The sequence below is a fragment of the Manacus candei genome, unplaced genomic scaffold (genome assembly GCF_025592945.1).
Source record: "Manacus candei isolate 608988 ecotype Guabito, Panama unplaced genomic scaffold, ASM2559294v1 h1tg000023l, whole genome shotgun sequence".
Taxonomy (NCBI): Eukaryota; Metazoa; Chordata; class Aves; order Passeriformes; family Pipridae; genus Manacus; species Manacus candei.
This window is the reverse complement of record NW_026138071.1, coordinates 6196513-6223655: the sequence shown is the minus strand read 5'-3', so window position 1 is coordinate 6223655 and position 27143 is coordinate 6196513. Positions and strand designations below refer to the sequence as shown.

Genomic DNA, 27143 nt, shown 5'->3' with positions numbered 1-27143 from the left:
TATATCTTGTATATCTTGGTGCCTGTTGGATATTAAATTATCAGAGATGTATGAGAACAGCAAATATTTCATCACATATATTGAGTACTTCTTGTTCTGCATTACTTTCCCTGTGTCCTTTGAGGGTATCGTTGCTAGTTCTTTCACTTCTAGGTATATCTCAAAACTCACATTATTGTCCATAAGTATTCTCAAAACAGAGCACAATGTGATGATACTACTATAGCTACAAAAGAGTAAATCTCACACAAACACTCCAAAAGCCTTTTACCAGGAGAACAATCCTGCAAACACAAGTGTTTCCTTTTTATATTGAGAGATGTCTGAAAACAAAAATCCCCTTTCCCTCCTTACTACATGGCCATGCTTTGGGAATATTGGTAATTGAAGGATTCTCTCTTCAAGGTGCTTTGCATATCAAAGGAACAGAGCAGCTTGGCAACATGACAAACATTTTAGGGGAAAATGGTATACAAAAAAACCCAGTCAGCTACTGCCAGAGAAAACCATGCATTGTCTTCCTGAATGTCTCTAAGGAGATTTCAGATTAATCAGCCAAGAAAATCAGGTCTGCTTACTATTGTTATTATTCGTGATGCTATCTTAGTCCAAAAGCCCTTCCTTAGGCTCACAACCAGGTGAAACTACAGTCCAACTGATTTCCAACATACCTTGCAGTCTAGGCACGAGACACAGATGTGCTCACACACACGAGAGGAACAGAGAAACAAGAACTGATCAATTTAATCAACAATGGTTTTTCGCACACCAGCAGAAAAGCATTTTGCAAGGCATCATAATCAATGAACATTTTATTTTTATGCCACCCCGATTGCTGACACAGAATATTGACACAAACCCCTTCATAGTCCTCTCTGAATCCTAGATTTGACATAAAAAGCTGAATCTCAGGCTTTGGTCCAAACTCTCACAGCTAGAGCAGAAATTGCCAATATTATTCAAGAAAACCCAATTTGGGCCAGCAGTGGGAACCTCTGCTTTGCAGGAGGTTTGCATGCCCAGCCCAGATACCAGCACCCTGTTCCTTTACAAAGTCTGAGCAAAACTACAGATACCTGTAACCATCAAACTCCATCTGTGATCTTCCTATCCTTTAACTTTCAGTCTGACATAAATTGGGGCTTTTAGCTCTCTGGCAAAACACACAAACAATAAACCCAAACATTCCCCCTTTGCACTTTCACGCTGTCAGATTTCCTCAGAGCTATTTCCACCATTCAAAGGAAAAACTGTCTAATCATTCCTGAAACAAACCTTAATCCCCATTTCCTTTTTCATTTACAAGTCTGCACAGAGCTCCCTTATAGGCAGTCAACAGATTTGACTAATCAACTCCATCTGGGGTCACTGGAGCTTGGTTAGCCTGGATGAAGATTTGAAGTTCTTTGCTTGCAAAAGCTTGCCAAAAGATGCTTGTGATTAATTGGCCATTTCCATTTTATAGGATGTCAGTCTCTGGTTATAAATAATAAATGTGTGATATCTCAGAGGACTCAGGATCCAGGGTGATCAGCTGTAATCTCATTTGCACCAAAGCGAGTCAGACCTCAGTTCCAGTTAGGTTCTCACTCCTTGCTCTGCTTACTCCTTTTTGGGTTATGTCTCCCCCAAAAAACAAGCCTGGATGAAATAAGCACACTCTTGGGAAGTAGCAATGAAGGGCTTGCCTTGTGTTTAACTTCATTCTATTCCTTTACAAGGCAGCAAGGAAAATGGCTTCCCTTTATTTCTTTTTTTACAAGAAGGAATGTATTATCCAGACAGTTACAGCTGAGACCCAGCTGCTTATGGCAGCTCTGAGCAAATGTGAATGGCTTCAATGTAAAAGTAGACTGATGACTTGGCCTTTCTCCTTCTTTACCCACAGGGTAAAACTTTGGATAAATGCCTGGTGGAAAGAAGAATACCACAGCCATATGGGATCTTGCCCAGTATCTTTATTGAAAGAGTTACGTGAAGCAGAACTTTCTACAGAAAAATAGTTTTAACTTTGCAATCATTACCTACTCTTTGCCTGGGTTCATACATAAAAGTGGACACTAACTGCAAACTTAGGAATTATGAACTGAATTTCCTACAGAGATAAACAAAGCAGGGCAAGGACACTGTGACACTTTGTATTTCCATCAGTACAAGCTTGGCAGCAAGCTGAAAGACAAAGTAGATGGGAAATTGGCACCCAAAACAAAGCAAAACAAAGCTTGGAAGCATATCTGTTAGCATCTTCCTGCGTTGGGTTTCATGAGGTGCTCACAGTTGTCTTCTCCCAAGAGGTCTTTCCAAACACCTGCTTGCAAGCATATGCCAAAACTGTGGTACAGACCACACTAGTATTTATTATGCCTGTTTAGTGATTCCTGATGGCCTTTCCCAAGGGATACAAGCCTAACACAATCTTTCCTTAGCTGTTTCTGTGAAATAGACCTGCAAGGAAAAGATCTCAGATGCTGGTTCCACTCTCAAAAGCAAAACTGGTCTTTGACTTTGAGGATCAGCAATAAGTGCACAGGGCTTATCCTCTGTCTGTAATTCATGAACACTTGGCACACTACAAAACTGTGCCTTTAACAAACTGAAAAATAATTTTAAAAAATCCTTCAGGGGGTTTAACAGTTCCCATCTATTCATCTGCCCATTTTCAGCCTAGCTCATGCAATGGAAGGAAATTAGTGTATTAGGAAACAAAGAAATCTCTGCAGTAGGAAAATTAGAAAGCTAAATAGGGTTATACTACACCATCCAACTTTGCCTGAAAACAAAAAAGAAAAACATAGTAAGGAGAGGTAATGGGTTAGGTGAGTATGTTGGTGCATGCTACCAGGGACATTCCAGCTCAGGGGCTCCTGAACAGTGACAAATGGGTGGATCACAGCTGATACACAAACTACTTCAAAGCAGCACACCCAGAACTCCTAATCCCACACTGCCACAAAGGAGAAATAGCTCCACAAATTCTTCTACATAGAGCTGAGAGACTCTGAGGCTCCATGTTCATAGTTCCTCTTCCAAAGAACATCACTGTTGCTTTTACTCCTCACCGTCCCCCACCCCAGCTGTTGAATTTCCAACTTCCTCTTTTCCTCCAAGCAGTCTATTTCTCTTCTCCAGACTATGAAATAAATACACATTTCTCAGGCAGAAAGAAAAAATTCCACTGGCTGTCATAGACCAGCAGAGGCCTTATCAAGTGCCACAGAGGGGGAAAGCAAGCAAACTGTGTTTACAACCATTTTCTCCATTCTATATTTACCTTTTTCACACGAGTCACAGTTGACAATCACAATCTTCCATTGCATGCACGTACTGTCCCACAGAATTACTGCCCAGCCGGTAGTTCTTCCACTTGCTGTTTGTTATTCCTTGTGAACTGAATGACACATTTGTCTAACAAGTTGAATCCTGGTTTCTTTCCTTCTTCAGTCCATTCATGAAATTGGAAATGATATTTTTTTTTTTAGTTCTACTCTTCTCAGTCATTGTGCTTACCATTCCCCTCACTTTGGGGACATTTCCCCATTTCCTAAGCACCATTTTGTCTTCAGCCGCATCATGAAAGAACAGTGTTCAGCTCGAGATGGCCACCCCTGAAAATAACCATTAGACATTCTAGATATAGCTCTAGACATATCATTCTAGCTGCTTTTGCAGCTCTTTTTTCATACACCAAAATATACACTTCCCAGCCAGCATATGAGAATGTCATTTAAAACGGCATCAAAGCCTCATTAAAATCAAGGTAAATAATTTCTATCTAGAAAGGCCCTTTCTCTCTTACCAAATAAAAAAAATAAGAAATAAAATAATAAAAAAAAAGGTGTGTGATTATTCAACACCATTTGTCCTTTAAAAAAATCCTGGTTTTCTTTTTACTTATTATCTTCTGAGCACCTATCAAAGGTTTGATTATTTGCTGTGCTACTTTCTAGCATCTGAAACACAAATAGCCTATAACTCCCTAACATCTTTGCACTCTCTCATCCTTTTTTAAAGTAGATGTTATATTTGTAATCTCACACATCTTTCCAAGGGAAATTATTAATGCTCCTGAGCTTGCTTCAGCCAGTTTTATATTTGCCTTAGAAGGAATTCACCTGGCTCAATTGATTTGAAAACATCTCTACTGTTTAAGCACTCTCTGACATTTCCTGTTTTATTTCGAGTCACTTTTTGCTGCTAGTGTTGTGTTGCTGCCTGATTGCAAATGACCTTTGGAAATGGACAGTCTTCCACAGCTGTCAATTATTTAATTAGCTCAAAAGGTAGAAGCATATGCTGTGGGTCCAAAGTTTTCCTCCCAGCTGAATCTCATGTAACTGTCAGGAGGAGTCTACATAAAGCAATTTCATTTTATTTACCTAATGTGGTTTTCTGTAAGAAGCAAACAGAACATTAAAGCTGCCAAAGTCCAGCTCCAAAATGAGAGGAAATTCTGACATTAAAGTTTCTCTTGTAACCTTAACCAAATACTTTGAACCTGTATGTTATGAGACAGGTTCAACAACAGGAACAGGTGTTTTTTGCCCTGCAATGTCATAGTCTATTTCAATCCATATTGGGATAAAAATAGGGCCTTGCATTGAAGGAGTCATGAGACTCTTGCCTCATTTGTTACAAAAACTGGGAGATGCAGAGTGAAAGAGGAAATTCTTATTATTTTGGTAACTGAATGGTATTTTAAGAATTAAACTCTCTGGTTTTGTTCAGCAGGTTGCCTGTAATCTGATTTACAAATCACTTGAACCCAAGTCTCACACCACTAAGTGCTCGTTGTGAGTCACATTTTCTTGGTGCTAAATTTGAGATGCAGTCAGATCTGTGTGTATGCCGAGCCCTCACAGGCATTCATGAATGGAGCTTCACTTTCAACACAGAAAATGCCTTATTGTGCTGAATATTCAAAAAAACCAGCTGCAAGGCATCTCCTTGGGGCAACTGAGACTTCATAGGCCTTTGTACCTTTTAAAATCCTTGTGCCTTTGTTGCCACATATTAGTTTATCAGCATTTATGTCACATGCCATTGGAAATAAACCTTAAGAGTATTTTTGTGAAGTACAAAAATACATGTTACAGTGGCATGTATTATTGAGAAATTGCTTTGCACGATCTGTGAAAATGGGGTTTGGCCACACTTTGAAATATAAGGGCAAACAAAAATGCTGTATTGGCTTCTCATTAAATGTTTTCCCATACCCCAATATATAAACCTGGCAAGCCAGAGAAAGAATAGCATCAACTCCCATGGATGAAGATTGTTCCAGATTGCATACCTACAAGGAACAGGGAGGGAGGGATTAATTTTATATTAATATATTAAAAAACAGTATGATATAATTTCTTAATATCGTCTATTAAAATCTCATGGTGTGCAGACTTTTTTTGGATGGATTTCTAAAGCAGAAAAAAAAAATACTGCAGTGGGCTTTTATCCCGGTTTTTCAGTTCAGCCACTGGAGGGCAACGTGATCCCAGTCACCGGGCAGAGGCAGCCCTGCAGCCCCCAGGATTAGGGAGCAAGCACTCAGCAAGCACCGCCGAACTGCAGAGGAATTTCTGCGTATGGCAGAAATGAGACAACAACAGCAGCAAAAAATACCCTCTTACATTGCACTTTTTTGGAAGGTAGATTTAGAAATTTCTTCCTACATCTAAAAACTGGGTTTCTACTTAGGATTGCTTCATGGGTTCTAAATCTGTGGATTAGCCAAGGGATTTCTGCAGGAGACAATGCAAGGCCCGCTCAGCCTGGTATCGCGAGAGGTGAAATATTTCCCACTGCTAAGTAAATGAAAACCCAAGACATGTTCTACACTTGAAATAATTCTGGCAGACTTTTCTGGATTAGTTGTTAAATCTGTTACAACAGATTATTTGTTTATTATGTTTTATAGGACTATGAGTGGTGTAGGGCTGATTTGCTTTAAAATTAATTAAAATAGTTGGGCTCAACTGACTGCAGAGCACCTGGGTTCCTGGAGAAGACCAGAGAGATAGTGTCAGATATGTTTGCTTTGAGGAAAACAATAGCCCAAGTATCAAATAGGGCTTGAAAAAAGTTAATACTGGTATTTTAGGAAGAGGTAGTAAGTACAAAGTAGATACCCATAAAATGAAATGGTACCTTAGAAGCTGCGGGGAAATGTATTATAAGACACAGCAAACCCACAACATTTTTCCCAGAAGTCATGTACTGGCTGCTGCCAATTTCAGATTGGGTTATTGCAGAAGCAGAATCTCATCCATCTTGATCTCCACATGCTCTTCGTTTCACAGTCTTTCTCTCTATCCCACCACTGCCTGTGCAGTAAGTCTTTGTTTGCAGCCATTAGCAATCCAGCTGTGTTTGCAGCATCTCTGGAAAGTGCTTTCATGCAGTGAGATTGTTCAGGACAAGACAGCCAGGATAACTCACTGTGTGAAGGATTTGCTTTGCGGATGTGGAAGGATAAGCCTTTCGTATCCTCCCCATTTCATCCTTCCCCCACCAGCATCGTGCACGTATGCATGCACACGCTGGCTAATAATCTAATTTAATCCTCACAGCACAGGATTTTGTTCCTTATCCCTCAAACTGAGCTGTGGGAGGGAATGAGGAGTCTTCAGCCACCAAACAAGGCTCTTTCTGAGCTGCAAGAGGAGGAGCCCATTTTAAATTTCTATCTGTTTGACTGCACCTGGAAGCAGATTGAAATTTGAGTGAAAGGATGAAATACTGGATCTTTAGAGAAATATGAACACTGATGCACTTTAAAAATGAGTCTCTGCAATGTGGAGGATGGGACATCAGGTTCTAAATCTTTTAATTCTTGTGAGTTGTCAGTTTGTACAGCTGTGGGGGACAAAGCAGCAGTGTGAAGGAGGGAGCTGCTATTTGAGAGGAAAGAAGGGATTAGATTTGGGTTTTATTTGTGTAAATTGCTGTTAACCCATGACACTAGCAGATATGTGACAGTGTCAGATGCAGAGGCAGGGGAAGAATAATTTCAATCTTTCCTTGTCAGTTATTTTTTGTAGTAATCCCTTGGAGGGAAAGGAGTCATCAGGACGGCAATGATTTCTGCAGGTTTTTTGTGCTAGACATTCAAGGCAAACATTAAAATTTTTACTACTTCCTATTGAAACAAATGGCAAATTTAGCCATTGAAAGAGACTTGGTTTTAGGGTGGAATTGGAGCCTCAGAGCAATCCTGCTGTAATTATGGGGCTGGCTGAAGTCACCACCATGTCATGAAACTTTTGCCTTAGAGCCTGCTTCAATATTAGAGTTCATCACTTCAGTGATGTTTAACCACATTAGAGAGGAGCCAGTGCTATTATTGCTTTGAGTCACTGAAAGTAGCTCCACCAACACGTATTTGGGGAGAATTGAGATGTCGTTTTAGCAATGACACTGTGTGTGCCCTGGGATGATACTGCTCATTATATGAACTATTTCACTTTTTTCTTTACTACATGCAGGTACTAGGAATTATTTCTGCTCCTTTCTTAAGTCACAGAGGAACTCATTTGAATAAATTAATGAAGGTTAAAATTGCTTGTATTTATATAATTCTGCATGCAACTTTGACATGGTTAAAGTGTTAAGGAAAATCTCCATTATGATGGAATTATATTCTAGTAATTGCCTGTAATTATAAGGGCATCTTGTTACAAATATATTTAGGTATATCATTATAAGCTGACACTTCCATACTTTAGGACAAGTAATGTATTTTAGAAAGAAAGACTGAATAAAAGGCATACTCTCCTTAGGCTAACTATCCCAGGAGCTGTTGTATTCATGCCCAGCACTGACACTGTAAAAGCCGTGCAGTTTATTTATCATATTTGTGGTTGTTCAAATCACAACTGCAGGTGAGTCAGATAATCAGGCTAGAATAAATTAAACTGTATTTGTGTTATATCCCAGTGAGTCAGTTTGCTGTTATTTTGTAGTAGAAATAATTGATTTCCTTACCTTATCACTGTAGGAGCAGAAAGCTCATAGTTTACAAATAAAGATAGTCAAAGGCACCTTCAAATATATTGGCCTTAATATACATCACTGATGGAGGAACTTGTAATAAACCAAGCCCTGAGGGAACATGTTGCCTGGGAGGTGGGTTTTTATCCTATTTGCAGGCAGAACATACTATCCAATTCAGTAGTTACCCTTTTTTATCTTGCGAAGTTAAATTTCCAGCTGGAAGAAATGGCTGGGAAAAGGAGCTCTAAGACAGGGAGATCACATCTAAGTTTTGTATATTAAAGGGCTCCAGGTCAAATTCATGCACTGCATATCTAATTTCAATGGATGCAAACCACAATGGATCTTAGCTGCTGTATTTTGGGGACACAGGGTTATGTTTTAGCACATTAAAAGCAAGGGCACTTTTTCAACATGAGGAAAAATGCATTGTTGGCCTGACTCAGACATTCTCTTTATTTTAATGCATTCTGACAGACTTCAGCTACCGTGTAATGACATGAAATTAGGAAAACTTAAACTTAATGGAACTCAGTGACCAAGGGGGATACACAAGAGAGCCTTAAGCCTCGTTTCTATGGGCTGCTTGTTTGCAATGCAGTCACACTTCACCTATTATGTGAAAAGATGTTTAGGGGGCTTTTTGAACCCCCTGGCAATTTACCTGGATCAAACACACAACCACAAGCCCTCTCTCATCATTAAGTTGGAGAGAAATCATGCTTTAGTAGTTAAGACAAGCAAACACGATGTCCCTTCTAATTCGCCAAATTGATTGAAAAGTTGTATTTCCAAGTAGATTAGCCCCCTGAATTTGCATCAACCTCTCTCTCTTTTTTTTTGTGAGTTCTCGTTTCCATGCAGGAAAAAAATGTGCATGGACTAATCTACTCAGAAATGAAAATATATTAATCCAACTGCCTCCATGTTGCCAAGTGTTTGGAAAGAAGCAGGAAGGGCACTGGTCCCACAGATGATTCATGGCCTGGGATAAAAAGAGCTTGCATAAATTTTGAACAAAATTGTGTCCATCGCAGTGTAGGAATGTGGGCTGTGCATCCTTACTCTCTCTCTGTAATGCTAGTGTAATTGCATGCTTCAGTGTGGAAGAGCACTGGAGTGGCTTTTCATAACTAGTGGTTGCAGCTTCTAGAAGGTACCCATGGGGGTGGTTACATGGATCCATGGAGCAGCCTCTGTTGATAATCTTGGAGGAATTGCAGGATGCCAGCCTTAGGATTCAAAGCACTGTCATGTGGGATTACAAGGATGAATTCAAGGGACTAATTGTGGATCCTGTCACACCAGGAAGCCAAGTGGCCTTCACTATGTTCTTCACTGGAGGTGGAAAGACCTCAACATCTGCCATACAGGAAATTCTGTTCCCTTGGCAGTGTTTGCAGCAAGTATGAAACCTAAAGCATCTTCTTGCTATTTCCAGCTGTTGCATTGGACATGGCACTGCCAGTTTGAGGAAATCACCTGCAGGTAGCGTTTTGGCTCAAAGAACTGTTACACTGAAGCTGTGCTAGCCCTCAGCTAGGAATTTCAGTTGGGTTTTGCAAAGACTCATGTCTCCTCCTTAGAAGAAAGAAGATTTCAAATAAGTGTTCTCCCTGTGCTAGCAGGAGGGTAGAACTGTAATCAGACTGCATGGGAGAGCACTGAGGGTGGCATTTAGTATTTTCACACCTTGAAGAACTCTACTGGTGGATTCTCCTTTGGCTGATCAGAGATACACCTGAAGTACTGAGGGCTTGTAAGAAAATCTACCCAGCACAGCTGTAAATAGCAGCTCCAAGACACACAGAGCACATTTGTAGAGTTAAAAGTACTTCCTATTTTGGTATAGAATTGTGTCTCTCCCTGTAGATCCTTGTGGCTAAAGCTAAACAGACACCCAACGAGTGAAATTAAATCAAAAGTTTTCATTTGTGCACTATGAAATAAAATCTAAGAACCCAGAACCAAAAGCTATGACAATTCTGGACAAGTACTGGTTAACAAGAGGTAGAACCGAGACCCATTTCAGACACACTTTAAAGTTGATCTTCAAATGTAATTAATTATAATCAATTATCAGCATAGAATGACTGTGTTCATCCCACAACACTGTTTTTAACACAAATTCAAGCAGAAGCATGAGAGCAACACTCTTGTAAAGCCACATACATCTTTATTCTCCACCCAGGCCAGCAAGGATGGGAAAAGGAAATGCAATTAAAAATAACAATCAGCAAACACACACTATCTTTACTTAAAAAAAAATCCAGACTAGAGCAGCCAGAAACACACTCAACAATCAGAATAACTGGAATTCCCTGCAGTTGGACAGTGGCACATAAGCAGAAATGACTTGTGAGTTTCTGAAAGCAGGCAGAACAAGACAAAAACTTGTGCTTTTTTCTATTACAATAATTGATAATGATTATATATTTTGCAGCAGGCAAACTGCTACAAGAGGATAATGGGCAAGAGAGAAAGCTATCCAGAGTTGTTTGGGGAAAAGTTTGAATTAAACTTCTACAAATAGCACCAGAACTAACCCCAAGCTTAAAATAGCCCACACCAAAATCAGTGGCACACCTTGACTTTAGCAGGAGCCAAGGCAAGCTTGGTTAAGTATAAACAAGTAGAAAACACACTATGGATTGTCCCAGTATATCCCCCAAAAGGTGACCTCCAAACCCAGAAGCACAGCTGCCATGGCAGAGGGAGGGTACTATGACTCCTCTGACGCTCCTTGGTGTCTACATAGCAGTAAGAGGCATAGATCTGTTTTTTTCTCCACTCCAGCGGGCTATTTGCAATCCTGAAAGCAAATCCTGCAGCTCAGCAGACATTTCACATGGCTGTATTCTGTAATGAGCTAGTATTTATCATTCAAGCCCTCTGTAAGCTAAAGGCTCTTTGTGCAACTGACCCCAGCCTTTCATGTAGCCTTGAACAGCTGCTGTTTGTCAGTGACAGCTGAATTGGGTTTTCTCCCTCTGCAGCAATGCACACTTGCCAGCCATCCTTTCCTCAAACTTGTTTGCTGCATGTGGGGGCCAAGATACACAATCCACTCCTTTCATGCCAGCAATGTCCCTTCAGGCAAAGTGTGAGAACGCTTGCCAGTGGACCTTCCTTCTCCTTAATGCTTGTTAAGAATCACTTCTTCCCACCCTCCAGCCATGTGGGAGCCTGTGATTTCCACGTGGAACACTATTAAGCAGAGTGGATGCTCTGGGTCACTACAGATTGCCAGCACTGGCATGACTTGTTCTCAGCTAATTCAGAGGCATATCAACCTGCCTGTTTGGGACAGACCTGTGAAAGGCATTTCACTGCTTGAACCAGTCCCAGGCAATCGTCAGCCTCTTTGAACCCCACTGAACTATCTGACATTGTCTCACAGGTTGGAGTCTGGTTTTTTTTATTTTTTTTTTTTTTTGCTGGAAGTTGGTCACTGCCTTGAAAGACTTCACCAGTAAAAACTGAAAGCAGGAAGAAGCAAACACAGCCTGGCTGTACCTGTGCCAGGGAGCACCTCTGCTTTGTCAATAAAGTGTAGGGCCAAGCCTGCCCTTGATATTGGGTTTGCACACTATTCACACTGTTAATCCTCCAGCCAGTGCTAAGAGGCTCTTTTGACCGTGCCTCTCAGGGACCAAGGATGCAGCAGGAACTACTTATTTCTCAGTGTCAGGCCTAGAGGATTGGATGGACTTGTTTATACATCACTGGTTCCCAGATGTTCTAACCAGGACAGATAGTCAGTGTAGTCTTGAGGTCATCCTTAAAATGCAACACAAAGCATTAGTTTCTGTGAAATTCAGCTTCTGAATGCTTCTTTTTACCATCCTAAAACTAGAGCACCTCCCCATCTCAGAGGGAGACTGGGGAAGTGAAACATCTACACAGACATGAGTGACTGTGCAGCTGACAGATTGCACACCACGACTTACCTACCTACACACATGCAAATGGTGGGCTCCTCTGGGTTGGGGCTCAGACAGACTTTCTAGCAGCACCAGCTGAACTACAGCACTCAGAAAATAAATCATGTTTCACATGTGTAACTCAGTGCCCATCAGAATCCACTAAAACTCTCTTTTTCTCATGTCCTTCATAGGCCCAAACCCCAACAGTCAATGCAGTAAAAAAGAACTTTTCTGCTAGCTGTTTTTTTAAAGAGACAAAATTTCTCCAGTTCCTAGTGGCCACATCAGCCTGGTCAGGGAGCCCACCATGACATGCAAAGTCCCAAACGAAGGGAAATTAATTAGGAAAATGAGACTTGAGGAGAGGAGGATGTATGATCCATTGCTCTTCCATATAATTAACCAGGAAGGGGGGGAGGGGAGAAGTGGACACAGATTTCCAGATCTGAGGCACTAATAGACATAGGCTCTGAAAGGCTCCCATTCTGTAAGGGGAGATCTGACAGCTCTCCCGTAAGAGCAACTTGAAAACCAGAATTACTTGTTTCATTGACACCTTCCCATCCCAAGTACCTTCAACTCCATCTCCCTAAATCCAGATGCTACCTGTCTGCACCTGCATTGCAGTGAGATGCAAACTGATCACCCTTCCTCAGAGCAGGTGTTTCTTCCCTATAATGCAACTGTTTGCACTGCACATTGTGTATGACTCCCATAGCTCAATCCTTCCTAGCGGTGCACCTACCAAGAGATCAAATGCAGGTGTGTCCCAAGCACCCATCTATGCACCTACAGCTACCTCAAGGTGCTTGGTGACAGGCTCATCAGGTCCCCACATGTTGCCTTACAAAGCAAGCCCTACTCTTTCTTTGTGTGATGGGGGTGTTTCAGGTCAGCACAGAGCTCACAGGCCATTGCTGGCAGCTCTGCTTTCCTCTCCCAGTGAAAGGCTGGGCATAACTATTCCAGTGGTCTGTTTGTCAAATTCTGACTATTGTCTAAGCAGTCAGTCTACCTAAGTTAGCTGCACTTGTTGGAAGGACTGGAAAAGCACCCTTTCTAGGAAAACTGCAGGAACACCACACATTTTGCAATTTAGCCTTCACCTCTGAATGGATTCCTACCTCCTGAAGTTCATCCCCTGAACAGAGACTTCTTTTCTGGGTCAGTGGGTCACTGTTATGCCCTATTTCTGAAAAGCAAAGTCTAATGTGACAGAAGCAGACTTTGCATCATGTATCTCTGCCACTCCACAAACAGCCTGAGCCCTGCAGACCTGGATTTTCTTACCATTCCCAGAAGCTGTAATTAGCCACAAGAGATGACAAATCCTTGGATCTCCCCACCCGGAGCACATGAAGCTAGCATTCCTGCATTCTGTGATATTTAAAGAGCACTCCCAGCCCAATATTTTATTCATTAAGCTTGTGTTTGAATATATACATATATTTGAAAAAAAATCAGTGTGTTATTTTCCAGGTGAAAACCACTCACATATGACCAAAATAGTCATCCAGGACAAAGGCTCAGACTGCTGAGGTTTCAACACCCTGCGCAGAGCTCTTGCCAGAGAGACTACCTGAGATATTGTCAGAATCTAGCAGCTCAACAATGCTGTATGGAGAACAATCTTCCAAGCCCAGCTTGCTGCAGAGCCAGCCACAGAAGCCCTTCTCCATATCCCTGACAGCACGCCACCAGTACCCAAAGGACCATGCTACCTGGGCCACAGCTGAATACAGGCCTAGGGAAAAAGAAACAACCATAATTATAATTGGGTAGAAGATAATCAAAAAGGGACAAAAGGTGATTTTGTGCCAGAAGGTCCTCTCTTCATTGTACACCAAGAAGATGTTGTACCATGTAATGGTTCCGTAGTAGAATGAAACCACGAAGGACACTACAAAAATGACGGGGAGGCAGATGATGGTCCAGAGGACAATGTGGGGTCCTCTGTCCAACCCAACATCACATTTCTTCTTCTTCTCGGGTACGTCCTCTTTAGGAGGTTCCTTTGACTTAGCCAGTTCCTGCAGCTCTTTGTCTGTCAGCGTGACATGGATGTCCACCATCTGACCCTTCTTCTTTCCCCTGGTGATTGTTCCAGTCAGGGTGACATATCGGCTGTCTAAAGGCATGTTCCAGACACCTACAACACAGATAAACTCATCTATATTAGATTTATTTTCTGTATGAAGCACTTCGTGTAAATCCCCAAACACCCCAAAGACAATTTGGATATGTGCATATGGAGTTATAATTAAAATAAAATAAAAAAAGATGGAAGGCAAGAAGCAATGCAGTATGAAAAAAACTATCGTAGAAAGAAATGGAAGAAGAGCTAATGAGGGAGAAGACAGGAATTCCAGATGATAGAAATCACAAGGGAGAATACTCCAACATCTCCACTAGAGACAATATGTGAAGAGAAAATGCTGTAGCAGTATATGAGAATGAGATGAGACAGAGTAACTGAACTAAAAATCATATGCCTGTTTTCTCTGTTTCCCTCATGGATTTATTCCTGAACAGCATGGACACTTGGGATGAATTAGATAAATGTGACTGAGACTCTCGTTCTGAAATAAGCACATCCACACATGGAGTTATACCTGAATAGCTAATATTTCACTTTACATTTGCACTGTATCTCAATTCAAATTAATTTTTGATGTTTGGAAAAAACTTACAAACTGTCATATAATTATATTTGCATTTTAAGAGATCCATAAGCAGGATAGTGATGGTATATGTGTTGAAGTTACAAATAGACTGCCTTAGTTTTCAAGTGACATTGGTATAGGATGGCCCCTGTAGTGATACTAGGCATAAACTCTTCCATGGGGATAAAATATGTTTCCTCCTGGTTTTAATTCTGACCAGCTTGACTAAGAAACTCTTAAATACAGGCTGAGCAGTTTGAAGTGGTCCACAAAAGGAAGGTAGCAGATAAGTCATGAGGATAGGGGTTGGGATCAAGGGGGAATCTGGTGCATCTGATGGACCAGGAACTTGCATTCACATTTAAGCCCCTCTCAGCCTGCACTGCTGATTCACAAAAGTATTAGCCATAGGCCTTGCCTTTCACAATTCTTCCCTTCTTCCCTGCAAGGGTGACCAGGACAGACATCAGAAGTGAAATGGGGCTCCAAAGTGCCCCATGAGGACCTTGCCAAATAATTACTCTTCAAGCGGAAGCTGTGCTGAGAGTATGCAAACAAAAAGCAAATCCTAGATAATAAGTAAAAATCCCTATCAGAGGTAGAGCCACTAAATCCATCTGCTTCCATACTTTCACTTAATAGGCAATTGTTCAGCCATGGACAGCAACTTGATCACAGAATCATTTGTTTAAAGCACGCACAGCATTTTTCTGGATCAACTTCAACCAGCACACACATTGAAAACTAAGAGTGTGGCAACAACCAAACTCTGCAAAGAACTGCGGGAGATATCCCCAATCAGCCTGTAGTGCTTTTTGTTCCAGAGCATTTTCATGTATGAACTCAAACTCCCTTTGCCTACAGTGTTGGAGAGAGTTCGTCCCCCTGTCACTTCCATTTGACCTTAAAGCAAGCTGTCACCAAAAAAAGTTTACGGGAAGTGGGTGTTCCCAGGAATACATACCGTCTGCCATAGACTGACCCAGGAACTTAGAGCCTTCCTCAGAGCTCCTCTCCCCTCCTTCTTCATCCGCCTGTTCTTCTTCCACCTTACTGTCACTCTCTGATCGATACACTATTATTGACTCAGGACGGGACTCCTTTTTCTTCTTTTTCCTCCGGTCCATAGTGGCTTCCCCATCAAAGGTGACGGTGGTTGCCACAGCCCTTTTCATTGTGCCAGAGCGAGGGCTCTGCCCTCCAGACTTGCTGTCTTTCTGCACTGTTTCCTCCATCCCGCTGCTGCTCTCAAGCACTTCACTTGGCATCTTGTAGCACCTGTTTCCAATCTAATAGCACCAATTCCTGCACTTACAAGTCATTGATTAGACAACGGTTCCATGGATGCTTTGTTTTGGTAAAATGTCCCACTGCTGACATCCATGCACTCCATTCCCAGCCTAAAATGAGAGAGAAGTCTGAAAAGAGTCTTTTTCTTACCAAGCAGAAAAAAATTAGCAGTATTTTCCTAAAAAGGGTTACTTCCAACTGGTTTAAATGTCATCTGAAGATCTCTACTACTGTCCTGAACATCAATTCTACTACATAGAATTTTTGTGGTATCTAATCTAATCTTGATTCTCAGTGCCCAATTTTAAATATAACAAACCAAAGCTACTGGAAAAGGAAACAGTATTAACATTTATAAGAAGGAAGTAATCAAGCACAGTTTGCTGGATGAATTTAACATTCCTCTGCAATGTTGGAAACAAACAGAAGACAACAGTTTTGGTCCAAATGAGAATAAAGGACTAAAAAAGAAGTTAAGCCATTTAAGGGACCAGATTAGAGACAACTGCAACAGGAACACTGCACTTGTCCAGCATTACAACAGCTATATTGGTTCCAGCCTTTCTCATTTTGAGCATCTTCTGATTTACTGACATTTGCAAGGATATTACAAAAATTAATCAAATTTTGTCAAAATGAATGATGTTTCAAACCTTAACAATTTAGCAATATTTAGTGTTGCCAAACTTGGAAAGATACAGTACATATAGTGGATTTAAAGCAAAATTATTATTAAGATGACTTTGCTAGGGAGGGAATTGGGTACCACAGCAGTCTCCTGATTGTGCAGGGAAAACAACACAAATCTTCGTACAAATATGAGGGCTCCATTTTTTGCTCCTCATTCAAGTAAAATTAACAGTAATACCAAGTGAAACTGTTATCTATGGGAAAGCTGCCTAAGTAAAAGCCACATAATTAAACATGCATCAAGGCAGACAAATCCTGCTCCATGAATATGGAAGACGCAGGATTAATGGTTCTCAGATTTCATAACATTTAGGAAACTGACTGTGTCAAGTATTCATGAAGTATTTAGGTACAAATCTGAATACATTGAATAATGCTTTAACAGCTCTGAAGAGCTCTGTTGAACATTTGTATTTAAAAGAATGCACGTGACCAATAATTAAGCTTCTACCTAGTAACTGAGTCATCTCTTTAACAGGAAACTAAGAAACACAGTTATAATTTGTAGTCCCCACAATGCTGGGGAAATTGTTTTACTTGAACAGATGCTATAAAAAAAGTCAAGCATTTTTATATTTGGCAATATAGTCCTGGTCTTCCCACAGATCTAAGATTTTGCTGGTCTGTTTTGAAATTTTGTGCAGAACTTTAGATCAATCATTTATGTCTCGTACACTCACACACAAAACTTCTAATTGTATCACTTTAACACCCAAGAATGTGACCGGTTGGCTCTATGGGGCTTTGAAGAACTCAACAATTCAGATTATTTTTTGACATTATAGAAAATAAATCTTCCCTGGTGATCAGAAGACACATAAAATGGAATTAAAAAAACCCCCAAGATTCAGCATACCCCAGAAATCAGACTCCTTCTAGATCACTGGGCAGAGAATGTCTTTGTTAGCTCTGCAGGAGGGCTGGGAACAGACTGTTTAGATTACCATCTCACGTGCCATGCAAAAATGTATGGCTGAATTAGCAGACATACTGGAAAACAGAAATTCACGTAAGCTTTTATTCGGGTTTTTTTAAAAATGCCTTTATCTGTAAATGGAATGAATTTATGCTATGGCATAAACTCACTCTTTGTAGTACATTCATCCAGGAGGTACAATATGATCTAACATTTTTCTCTGAAAATCATCAGTAAAACTTTATGTTTTGCATCTATGAAATCCTAAAATCACCTGACTGAGCCTAATGAGTCCCTGGAGCAACAGTGAGGTTCTGTTCCCAGAAGTGATGAAAACAGACCTGGAAACACAGAGAAACCAAAAGCATCACTGCTGGAATAATCTACTAAAAGCCTGGAGTCGCAGAAGTTGATTGGGGATTGGATTCCCAAAGTTCCTGGCTGTAGTTCCATGCTCAGTACCTACTAACTTGAGAAAGGGATGACTTGCAAGTAACATTTAAAAATAACACAAAGCTACAGGCAAAGATTTGTGGTTGGGCTTCTTTTTTTCTTCAAGTTGATCCAGCTGTGGCTTTGCTTAAACTCCCAGCAGATGATAAGATGACGTCAGTCTTCAGTGTGGTGCCAAAGCCTAAAGGACTGTGTCAGCCTTGACTATGCAAGGAGGAGCAAGGTTATATTACTTTTGACTGTGTCACAGAAATCTCTGGCACTGGAAATCTGTGTCCTGTTCTTGTGCTCACCAGTCAGGCAGAATGATGATTAATGATCAGAAGATGCCTATGATCCCCAAGTTATTTTGCTATGCCTGACATTCCCACCCCCACTATAGCAGCTACCCCCACCGTGATTACAACCAGGACTGTCAAAGGGTGGCAGCTCAGTTTCTTGTCTTGCTGATAAAAGGAGAGGGAATGGGCAATGGGGGACAAGCCCCTAAGAATCACTGTTCCTGCAGCTGAGTCAGAGCCCTTGGGATAAGGAAGCGAAGGAGCCCAGATTATTCCGTTTAAGGCACAAGAAGGTAAAATCTAATGTCAATCTGTCTACATCAAAAATAAAAACATAAAGGAGATCCCTCTGATCCAGCAGGTGAGGATGCAGCAAGATAAAAAGCTGCAAGATACAAATACAGGGCAGACATTAGGTAGGTGTTTCAACAAAGTGGGTAGGTGTCACTTGATATACATCACTCGATGGCTGATATACCATCACTGAGAACTTCTGAATCTGGAGTGGCTATCTTGGCAGCAGTTTGGTCACCTGTACTTGACTAAAAGAGCTGTTAGTGTGGTGAAGTCCTCTGGTTTGTATTAGGGAGCAGTCAGATGGGATCACAAAGATCCTTCTTGATCTTATGCCTGTTTTCACATCATGTTTATTTTTTTCTCATCTGTTTCCCAATGGAGCAGCTGGAATATCCTCTGCCAGCTGGTCCAGACTTTCTGAACACAGCACTTTGAAATACCACCAGCAGCCCCACATCCTGCAGCAGTGCTGGGAGTCAAACAGACTCGAGCTCCAGTCCCATGTTTCCTTGGAATATTTTCTCTGTAGCTGCAGACAAGAAAAGGGCTCTTGCAGAAATCACAGTAGTGTACTTAAAAGCCTAATTTTTCTCTCTTTCTTTTCTTTATAACCTCTAAGAACAAGGCCAGCCCTCAGCACTGCACGGCTGTCCACAGCACCAGTTCTTTCAGCCACACACCAAAATCTGCACCACTTAAAAGCCTTGCTGTGGAGCTGCAGCATGACAATTGCTGAGCATCTCGTATTAGTGATGGGTCCCATGTGGGAGCACAGGGACAGACAGGAATCTAATAACTGTCCATGGGAGGGAAGGGAAAGAAATGGTCACATTTCAGAGATAGCAGGGAGCAGTTTATTAGCCAAACAATTTATTATTAATCTCCATACAAAAACAGATGGAGAACCCTGGGGAGGCAGCTCTGCAAAAACACTCTGTAGAGGAATTTTTAGAAGCAGAATCTTCTGTTACTATGCAGGAAAGCTACTGCTACTTATGCTTCCCATGACAGTAATAGTCTTTGACACACAAAACAGGAGCCTAAAAGCTTGGCCTTGCACCATTTAGGTCAAAGGAAGCTTCTTCCATTGGTTTTCAGGGCTTGATCCTGCTGCTAACAGAAGAGAAATTATCCAGTTTGAATGCAGAAAAGAAGGAAGAGCCTTTCTGCAAGCTAATAAAATCCTTGATCTTAAATCCCTGCTACAGCACAAGTAACCTTTTTATGACTGCTCAAAGCAGACAGGAGAGGAAAAAATGTAGACGGTAAGCAGCAGGGAGCATCAATTTTTATTTTTATAGTCACATAAAATGTACAACACATAAGAAGAACTGGCACTGTATCTTCACTCACATCATGCAGGGGTTGTCTGCAGAAACAAAAAAACAACCTGGGCTTTAGAACTACTGTGAGTTACGCAGGATGGGAAAAAGATAAAGGGAAATTTACCCCCGAGACACACCTCGAGAGAGAGAGCTTCCCAGCCCTGGATCTTCCTTTGCTTGCTGCTTTTACTCCATAACTGCTGCACCCCCAATCCTATCTCCACCCAAGCCTGCCCCTGATTTTCTGCATGTGTGTGTATGTTTTTGAGTATGCATGTTACCCAAAAAGATCTTTTCCAATCCCTAGTAATTTTTAAAGGGGGTTATCTGCTGGCAGATTGTACACATGAAAAATAGATGGTATTAGATGCATCCAGCTGTTCAGTACAGATCTGTCTGTCACCAGTCAATTGTGTTATGACAAAGTGCATTGGTCTAATGCAGAAATGCAGCCCCAGACCCAATAAAAACATGTGCAAGACCTGTGTAAGAAAACACATTTAATTCAGAACTTATGTAGGGAAAGAGCCAAATGGTTGGGTTCCCTCGACAGTTTTGGATCTGTTTTAAATATCTAAATGACTCCATATTGTCTTTCACATATTCATCTTCACCTGCTGAAACAGAGGATGCCTGTCTTCTCTTTATTTCACAGTGAAATAGCTCAAACTGGATTGCACAGTTACTTGAATCTAGCAAATACTCGAGGCTGGGATGAATGACATACTAGAAGGTAAGGCAAGAACAGCCCCTCCCTATCAGTACTAGGGTCTGTGCAGCTTGTGGCGAGTTTGACAGGGGGATTTATCTCACAGAAAATAATGTTATTTTTAGCCAGATGGATTCCCTCATCAGGTTCACTGTGCAGCTCCTTCTAGAGGAAAGAATGTCTAAGCAAAGGAGGAAAAACTACCTCTCCTGGCAGTGGCCTGTTTTGAGGCTGCATTGTCTGTATAACAGCAAGAGGCACAAAGAGAAACATCCATTTCTGCCACCCCAGCAAGGTAAAAGAAAGCAAACGGCAAAGTTCATAGATCACACTTATCTTTCCCTCCCTGCTTAATCTATAGAGTTCAAAGCACTTTCATGTCTTGGAGAGAGAGACAAGAAAAATGACCATGGTCTGGGTGTGCATCCGAGCAGGAGCAGACTTCCAAGTTGGATGGCCAAAAGCAGAGAATGGCACCAAGCACCTGAGCAGAGGGGATAACACAGTAAGATGACTCATGTCACCAAAAACTTTATGGGTGTTTGCTAATGGAGCCCCCCTCTGCTTCATGCCTTCCCCTCAGGAGCAGAGGGTGCTAAAAGCTCAAGCTAAAAGCAAAGGGAACTGTGGGGAAGCGACACAAGACTGCTGCAGACAAGCACCGACAGACCCAAGTTTGCCCAGTCCTTCCGATTTATCACTGGCACATGGCTCCTGCCTGCAGACAGGTGGCATTAGTGCCAGCCAGCACCACACTGCTGAGCAGCTACTGGACCTATCCTGCTGGCACTGTGAGCTAGATCTGCATTGGCCAGCTCAGCTGGTCGACCATCCCTGAGGCTGCAGCAAGACTAGACCTGCTTAGGTGTGGATTAAGGGCTTGCTGGCTCCTGGGGCCATGCTGGGTTGCTCAGGCCCCCTGCTCTCCCTTCCATCCTTCCCTAAGACAACCAAATGCTTGCTGACAATATTCTACAGATACAACCAAAATACAAAAAAAAAAAAAAAAATGTAGTGGAGAGAGGCATTCCAAAGTATCACTATATTGTTTCTGAATGACATTTTCAAAGGATTTTTTTAAAAGTCAAGGACATTTTACAGAGTATATGTTATATGAATCAGTTCTTTTTATTTTCCTCTGCTGTTCCATAACTTTTCCAAATGTCACAGAATAATAATTGCTGTGTAGATCACTTATTACTGAAGACTGGAAGATACCATAAAAGAATAGCTGAGCATTTTTATTTTATATTACATGAAATGCCTAATCGATTTCTTACATACCAACTTTTTTTAAATCCTCAAACTGTACTGGTCTACCTCCTCTTAGAGCAAAAGCCTGAAGTGCTGTCTTGCCTTTGTCTTCCCACTTTTTTGTCCAGACTGCTAGAAGAAAGAAAAATTGAGACAAAGGACACAAAGCTTTCCAGTGCCTCCACATGGATCATATCTGTTTCTTTATTATACAGTGCTAAAAATGTCAAGAAATGACATGTACACATTAGCCTTTAAAGAGAACCAAGGCTTTCAAAGCAGCATGACTTGGAAATGGAAGTTGGTTTGAAATCTTCAAAGCAGACCAAGCATTTAGATATGAATCTTGAATAAACTCAACAGAAGTCCTTAAATCTTGTAGGGAAAAACATCTCAACCATAAAGTGGAGACACGCTTTCTCTTCACCTGCTCTACCCCTCAGTTCTGCATTTGCTAAAACAGGCCATCTTGCACCTCGAAACATCAGGTGCTGATTGTAATGCCTACCCAATCAACTAAATCACTGTTGGATTACACCATACCATAGGAACAGCTGAACAAAATCATCTCACCAATTTTAGTCCAATATCCTGCCTCCACAGCAGTGCCTTTAAGCTGGGATCATGTGTAGCATCTATTTTTATTGGTATAATACGCAATTTGTCCTCATTTGGGATTGGAAGAAGATGTACTAGGAACTTACTGCATACAACAAACTGGAAGTGTCTCCTCCCCTCTAGGCATCCAAGCAGATGCCTAGAAAACAGTAACAACAGAACAAGCATGTAGTACATGAAAATGGAGTTTTGAGCTCCTCACCTCCCTTACCAGAGTGCAGAGGAAACACCTTCTACACAGCGTATACACACACGGACGTTCAAGTAAAAAACACCAGCAGTTGCTGTGCTTGAAGCCTCCAAAGCCATGAAGAACCAGTGGTGGGTGTGACGCGCTTGTGCTGACGCAGGACATCTGCTACAGACTTGGCTGGCAGGTGACGTCCATCTCAGACCTCCATCACACACTGCTCTCAAGAGGATGTTTTAATGCATGCTGGACTATTGTCTGACCTTTACAATAATTAAAAACAAGGACCCTTGTTGCCACCTCAGGCTCTTTTTCCTTCCTAACTACTCAGAAGATCCCTGACCATCTCAGTCGCCTTTCTTGCCCTGCTCTGTGCTGGCAAGATCAAGCACCCCAGTGCTTTACTCAGACAAAATGAGGAGAACACACATCAAAATACTTGCAATTAGAGAGGAAGCAGTTGCAGTCATACAGCCTAATGGAGAACACGGTCAATTGTAAATCCAGCCTGGAAAGGATTATCTGAAAAATACTGAGACCAAGATACATCCTGTGGTTCTTATTTAAGCAAGATATCAGGGGGCTTCAAAACAGAACTTTCTCAGAGTAACACCTGGCTGCAGCCCAGGAGTTGCTGGAGAGCAGAACTACAGAGAGAGAGAATTGGAAGATTCCCCTGGGAGTGATCAGGATTGTTTAATGCACTGCACAGTAAATATAATCTAAGGTATTTAGACAGTATCTCCAGCAGCAGGAATTACTTGGCTCAGGGGACTTGCGACTGGATACAAGTGCAGATAGAGATCCACGATGCCAGGATATTAAAAATGCAGCACTTTGAATTGCAGACAAGTGAATCATTTAGTATCATTAGTATAGTATTAGCAGGGTGTGTGATTATTTATAAAATCTGTCAACATACCTGTTTCAAACTGTTTGATGCTGATATTCTACATCTTGTAACACTATGAACTCTGCTTCAAGTGGGATGTCTTTCTTGGTATCTCCTGCATTTTTTTTAATCACTGGAATGAAATTCCTAGGGATAATGATGAAAGGCTGTAAAATCCTGATTATCTCCTAATTAGACTGAAATCCCCCACGATACAGCTGAGAGTAAAGTACCTTTCCAGAGAGGAAGTCCCTAAAGAGATTAATTGACCAGAGAGCCTGAACATCAGCTGGGGCTGACCAGGAGGCTGTTCTGACATGGAAACCAGAGGCCACTAAACAGAAAGGCTCTCACTTGCCGGAGAGAAATGATGAAAGGAAACAAAGCCTCAGGAGAGAATGTACAGGAGGTGAAAGTATCAGGGATCTCCAAAGAGGCCTGTTGCATAATCCCACTGAAAGGTCCAGAGAGGTAAAGACACTGAAACTCAAACTGGTTTTCATTTGGTCTTGGCTCAATCCAGGCATTTCTTGTAATAGGTATGGGGAAGGAAGAAATTATTGTTGTTATACTTTGTGTAGTTTGGAATCCCAGGAGAAGATATGAACCTGGAGCACACATAAGAGTGGGGTCTGCAAAAGCAGAGGCTGCTGCAGTGCAACCATGTTTTTTTTGCAAAAACCCTCTGTCAGAAATGGTCTCTGACATTAAAATTTTGTTTCTGGCACTAAGATGCTTTTCATTACATCTCTTCTCCTCTCACCTCCTTGTCAGATTGCTGACTCCAGGGATACCTCTCCTGGGGTTTGGATCCTGTGGAGGTTTCTCTCTTGTTTGGAGCCATCTGTTTTCTCACATCAGGTTGGTATTTAACAACTGTGAGACCTTCCCCCTTGCCAAAAAGGATTACAAGCTATAGGAGGGCACAGACACCCTGAAGGATAGCACGATACAAGGAATTATTAAGGCAGTACATATCAGTGCCAGGATTTTTAAAGCATGGCAGAGTTCTGGACTGGCAGATGTCATCAGCTGAATAGCTGAGCCATAGGCTGGCAAAGCACATCAGCTTTGGACAAAAGTAGCCTTTTCTGAAAATGCAGAGTTTCCTATTCATCTCAACAAATTGAACTAGTTCATTCAAAGCCAAGATACAATCTGGGAGCTGTAAAAACAGGAAATCTAGTTTTTCCTCTTCAATATATAAATAAAAAAGTAAATGTTCAAGAATGATATCCCACAACTCCAAAGGAGATGACAACTGGAAAAAACTACAGATTAATTCTTTTTCCTAAATGTGTCATTTTGATTTTTGAATGTTTAAAGTGATAGATATACCAAGGCAAAAAAATTCCGATAGTTAACTTCAAAAAATGAAAATTATGACTCCAAGGCTTTAAATGCAGATTTATTTTCTTCCAAATTCAAGCTGACATATACTGAAAAAATAAATAAAAAATAAGCTGTCTAATCAGACACTATTTTCTAACACATAAAAATTCAGAATCTGAACATTAAGTTTATAGAGTAACATAAGTATGTAAGAGCCTTCTGCTTACTAATTTACCACTATGGCTGCATGTAGTAACAGACCAACATGTTTCAGTGCTACCAATAAAATTAACATTCCTTTGTGATTAAGAAAGAACAAGCATATGAGAAGATTAAAATTGATTTTAGTTAATAAGATTTTCTCCCTTTCATCTTAAATAATTTTGAATTTCAAGCCCTGGAGTAAAATCGAGTCACACAAAGGTACAGCTTGAATCCTTGGTTCAAAGGCAACCCACACAACAGTGAACAGAACCCACTGCCTCGCTGAAAATGTCCGTGAGCACTGGTTACCTCAGCTTTATTCTTTGTGGATAGATTTTGTACCAGAAGGGGCTACCCTCCATTGATGGCCAAGGAATGGATGTCTCCTTTTCTCTCCTTCTTCCTCTCCAGTCTGTATACCTCTCCCCTTTTACCTCCCACCTATCACTAAGAGAATCTTAACAGAATCTTAACTGTCCAGCCCTTTATTTATTGTATTTCTGCGTCTATTGAGAAATTCCAGAAACCAAGCAATATATCCTGATAGGGAAAAAAAAAATCATTTAATAGTGCTTTCTGGGAAGAATAGTGAAATTAAGGAGGTCACATGAGCACAGAGGCTCTCTAGATTTCCTTTGGAGCCCTGCAGCTCAGTTGGGATGGCAGGCAGGTTGGAATATGAAGATCTAATTCACTAGCACAGATGAGTGCTTCTCCCTGGGATTAATTAATGATCACTCTGATACAGCCTGCCTGAGATATGTAGGGCAGCCAGAGACAGTTAATAGGGATCTGTGAAGTCTCAGATTGTGGAAGATAATTAAAGGAGGGTAAATTTTTTTTTTTTTTTGCAGTGTCACTCACAGTGTTTCACGTTTTGCCTCCAGAAAGTGGAGTACTTTAAAACACTAAAGGATTCTACAAACATTAACTCACCCAAAAAAGGCAATTCTGTCTAACAGTTGTCTCACTGGCCTAAGCCACCATGCAGAAATCCACTTCTGTCTTGCCACCCTTTGCTGAATGAGTCTGGACATACTGTTAACTTCTCTATGCCTTCTCTTCCCTACACTTTAAAAGAGGATATACAGCATCTGTCAAAAAACACTGAACTTCAGGATAAAGATGTTATCCTAAAATTGTCTCAGATTTTAAGTATTAAACCTCAGAATATGTTTTGGGAGAGTAAATAAATTTGTTTAACAAATGAGAAAACCGCAACAGACTCAGTGATTCTCCCACTTTACCTATATGTGTCTTTTTTAAAAAAAAATTCTCACTGTCTTCTCATATTAGCCAGCTCTCCTAAGGCAAAAATAACGAGACAAAATTGAGACATACTTTCAAACATCTCTTCTATTGAAAAGGACAGAGGAGATGCCTGGAAAGACACTGAACATGCACACACACGCTGCTGGGCACATCAGCGCTGGTTAAAATCACCTGCAATGGACAAAGATGCTCTGTCACTTCACTGTAGGATAGAAAGGAATATAATGTTGGCTGTTCTCTGTGTCAACTGAGCAATTAATATTGTGCTTAGTTAGGGCGATTTCTGGGGCGGGGGGGCACACAAAGGCATCTTAGCCCAAAATGACTGTACGGGGGACCTGGTAAAGGCTACACCCTCAGCCTTCAGGGCGCGGAGAGAGCACTCCCCGCCCGCGGGGGTGCTGCACACCAGCACCTTTGCCTGAGCCCTGTGACACTCCATGGGCATTCTCCCGGCCGGGTCTCCGCTCCCGCAGATCCTGAGGGTGCCTGCCCGCGTCCATGGGGAAGGTGACCCGGAGCGGTGCAGAAAAACACGGCAACCCGACCGCGGGCGGGGGCAAGTGGGCGCTCGCTGCAGCGGAGACCCCGGGGCGCCAGCGGCGGCACCGACCCCTCCCCAGCGCTGAGCGGTGTCTCCCCCGCGGGGTCAGGGTCGGACCTGGGCGTTCCCGACCCCGCACAGCCGCCCGCCCTTACCTGCCGCCCGCGGAGCTGCGCCGCAGGACTCCGGGCACCGCCGGCAGCGCTGGTGCCGCCGCTCCGCCGCCGCCGCCGCCGTCCCCGGCGCTGAGCCCCGGGCGGGCGGGGCCGCGCGTCACTCGGCGGGGGCGGTGTGAGGGACG

General features: G+C 41.8%; 1 protein-coding gene across 9 annotated transcripts; it reads right to left on the bottom strand.

Annotated features, from left to right (window-relative positions):
- Positions 1-9833: 9833 nt before the first annotated feature.
- TMEM169 (transmembrane protein 169) lies at positions 9834-27136 on the bottom strand. Of its 9 annotated transcripts, none has more exons than XM_051786970.1 (5): positions 26998-27136; positions 25963-26469; positions 23521-23637; positions 15540-15975; positions 9834-14061 (listed from the first exon to the last, which is right to left on the bottom strand). In XM_051786970.1, the coding sequence occupies exons 4-5, from the start codon at positions 15841-15843 to the stop codon at positions 13439-13441; spliced, it is 927 nt and encodes a 308-aa protein (XP_051642930.1). In that variant the 5' UTR covers positions 15844-15975; positions 23521-23637; positions 25963-26469; positions 26998-27136; the 3' UTR covers positions 9834-13438. The 9 variants fall into 9 exon arrangements, with proteins under 9 accessions (XP_051642930.1, XP_051642933.1, XP_051642931.1 ...); XM_051786973.1 differs by having other exon boundaries at positions 23521-26120; positions 26368-26469; XM_051786971.1 differs by having other exon boundaries at positions 23521-26097; positions 26368-26469.
- Between the last annotated feature and the right edge of the window lie 7 nt (positions 27137-27143).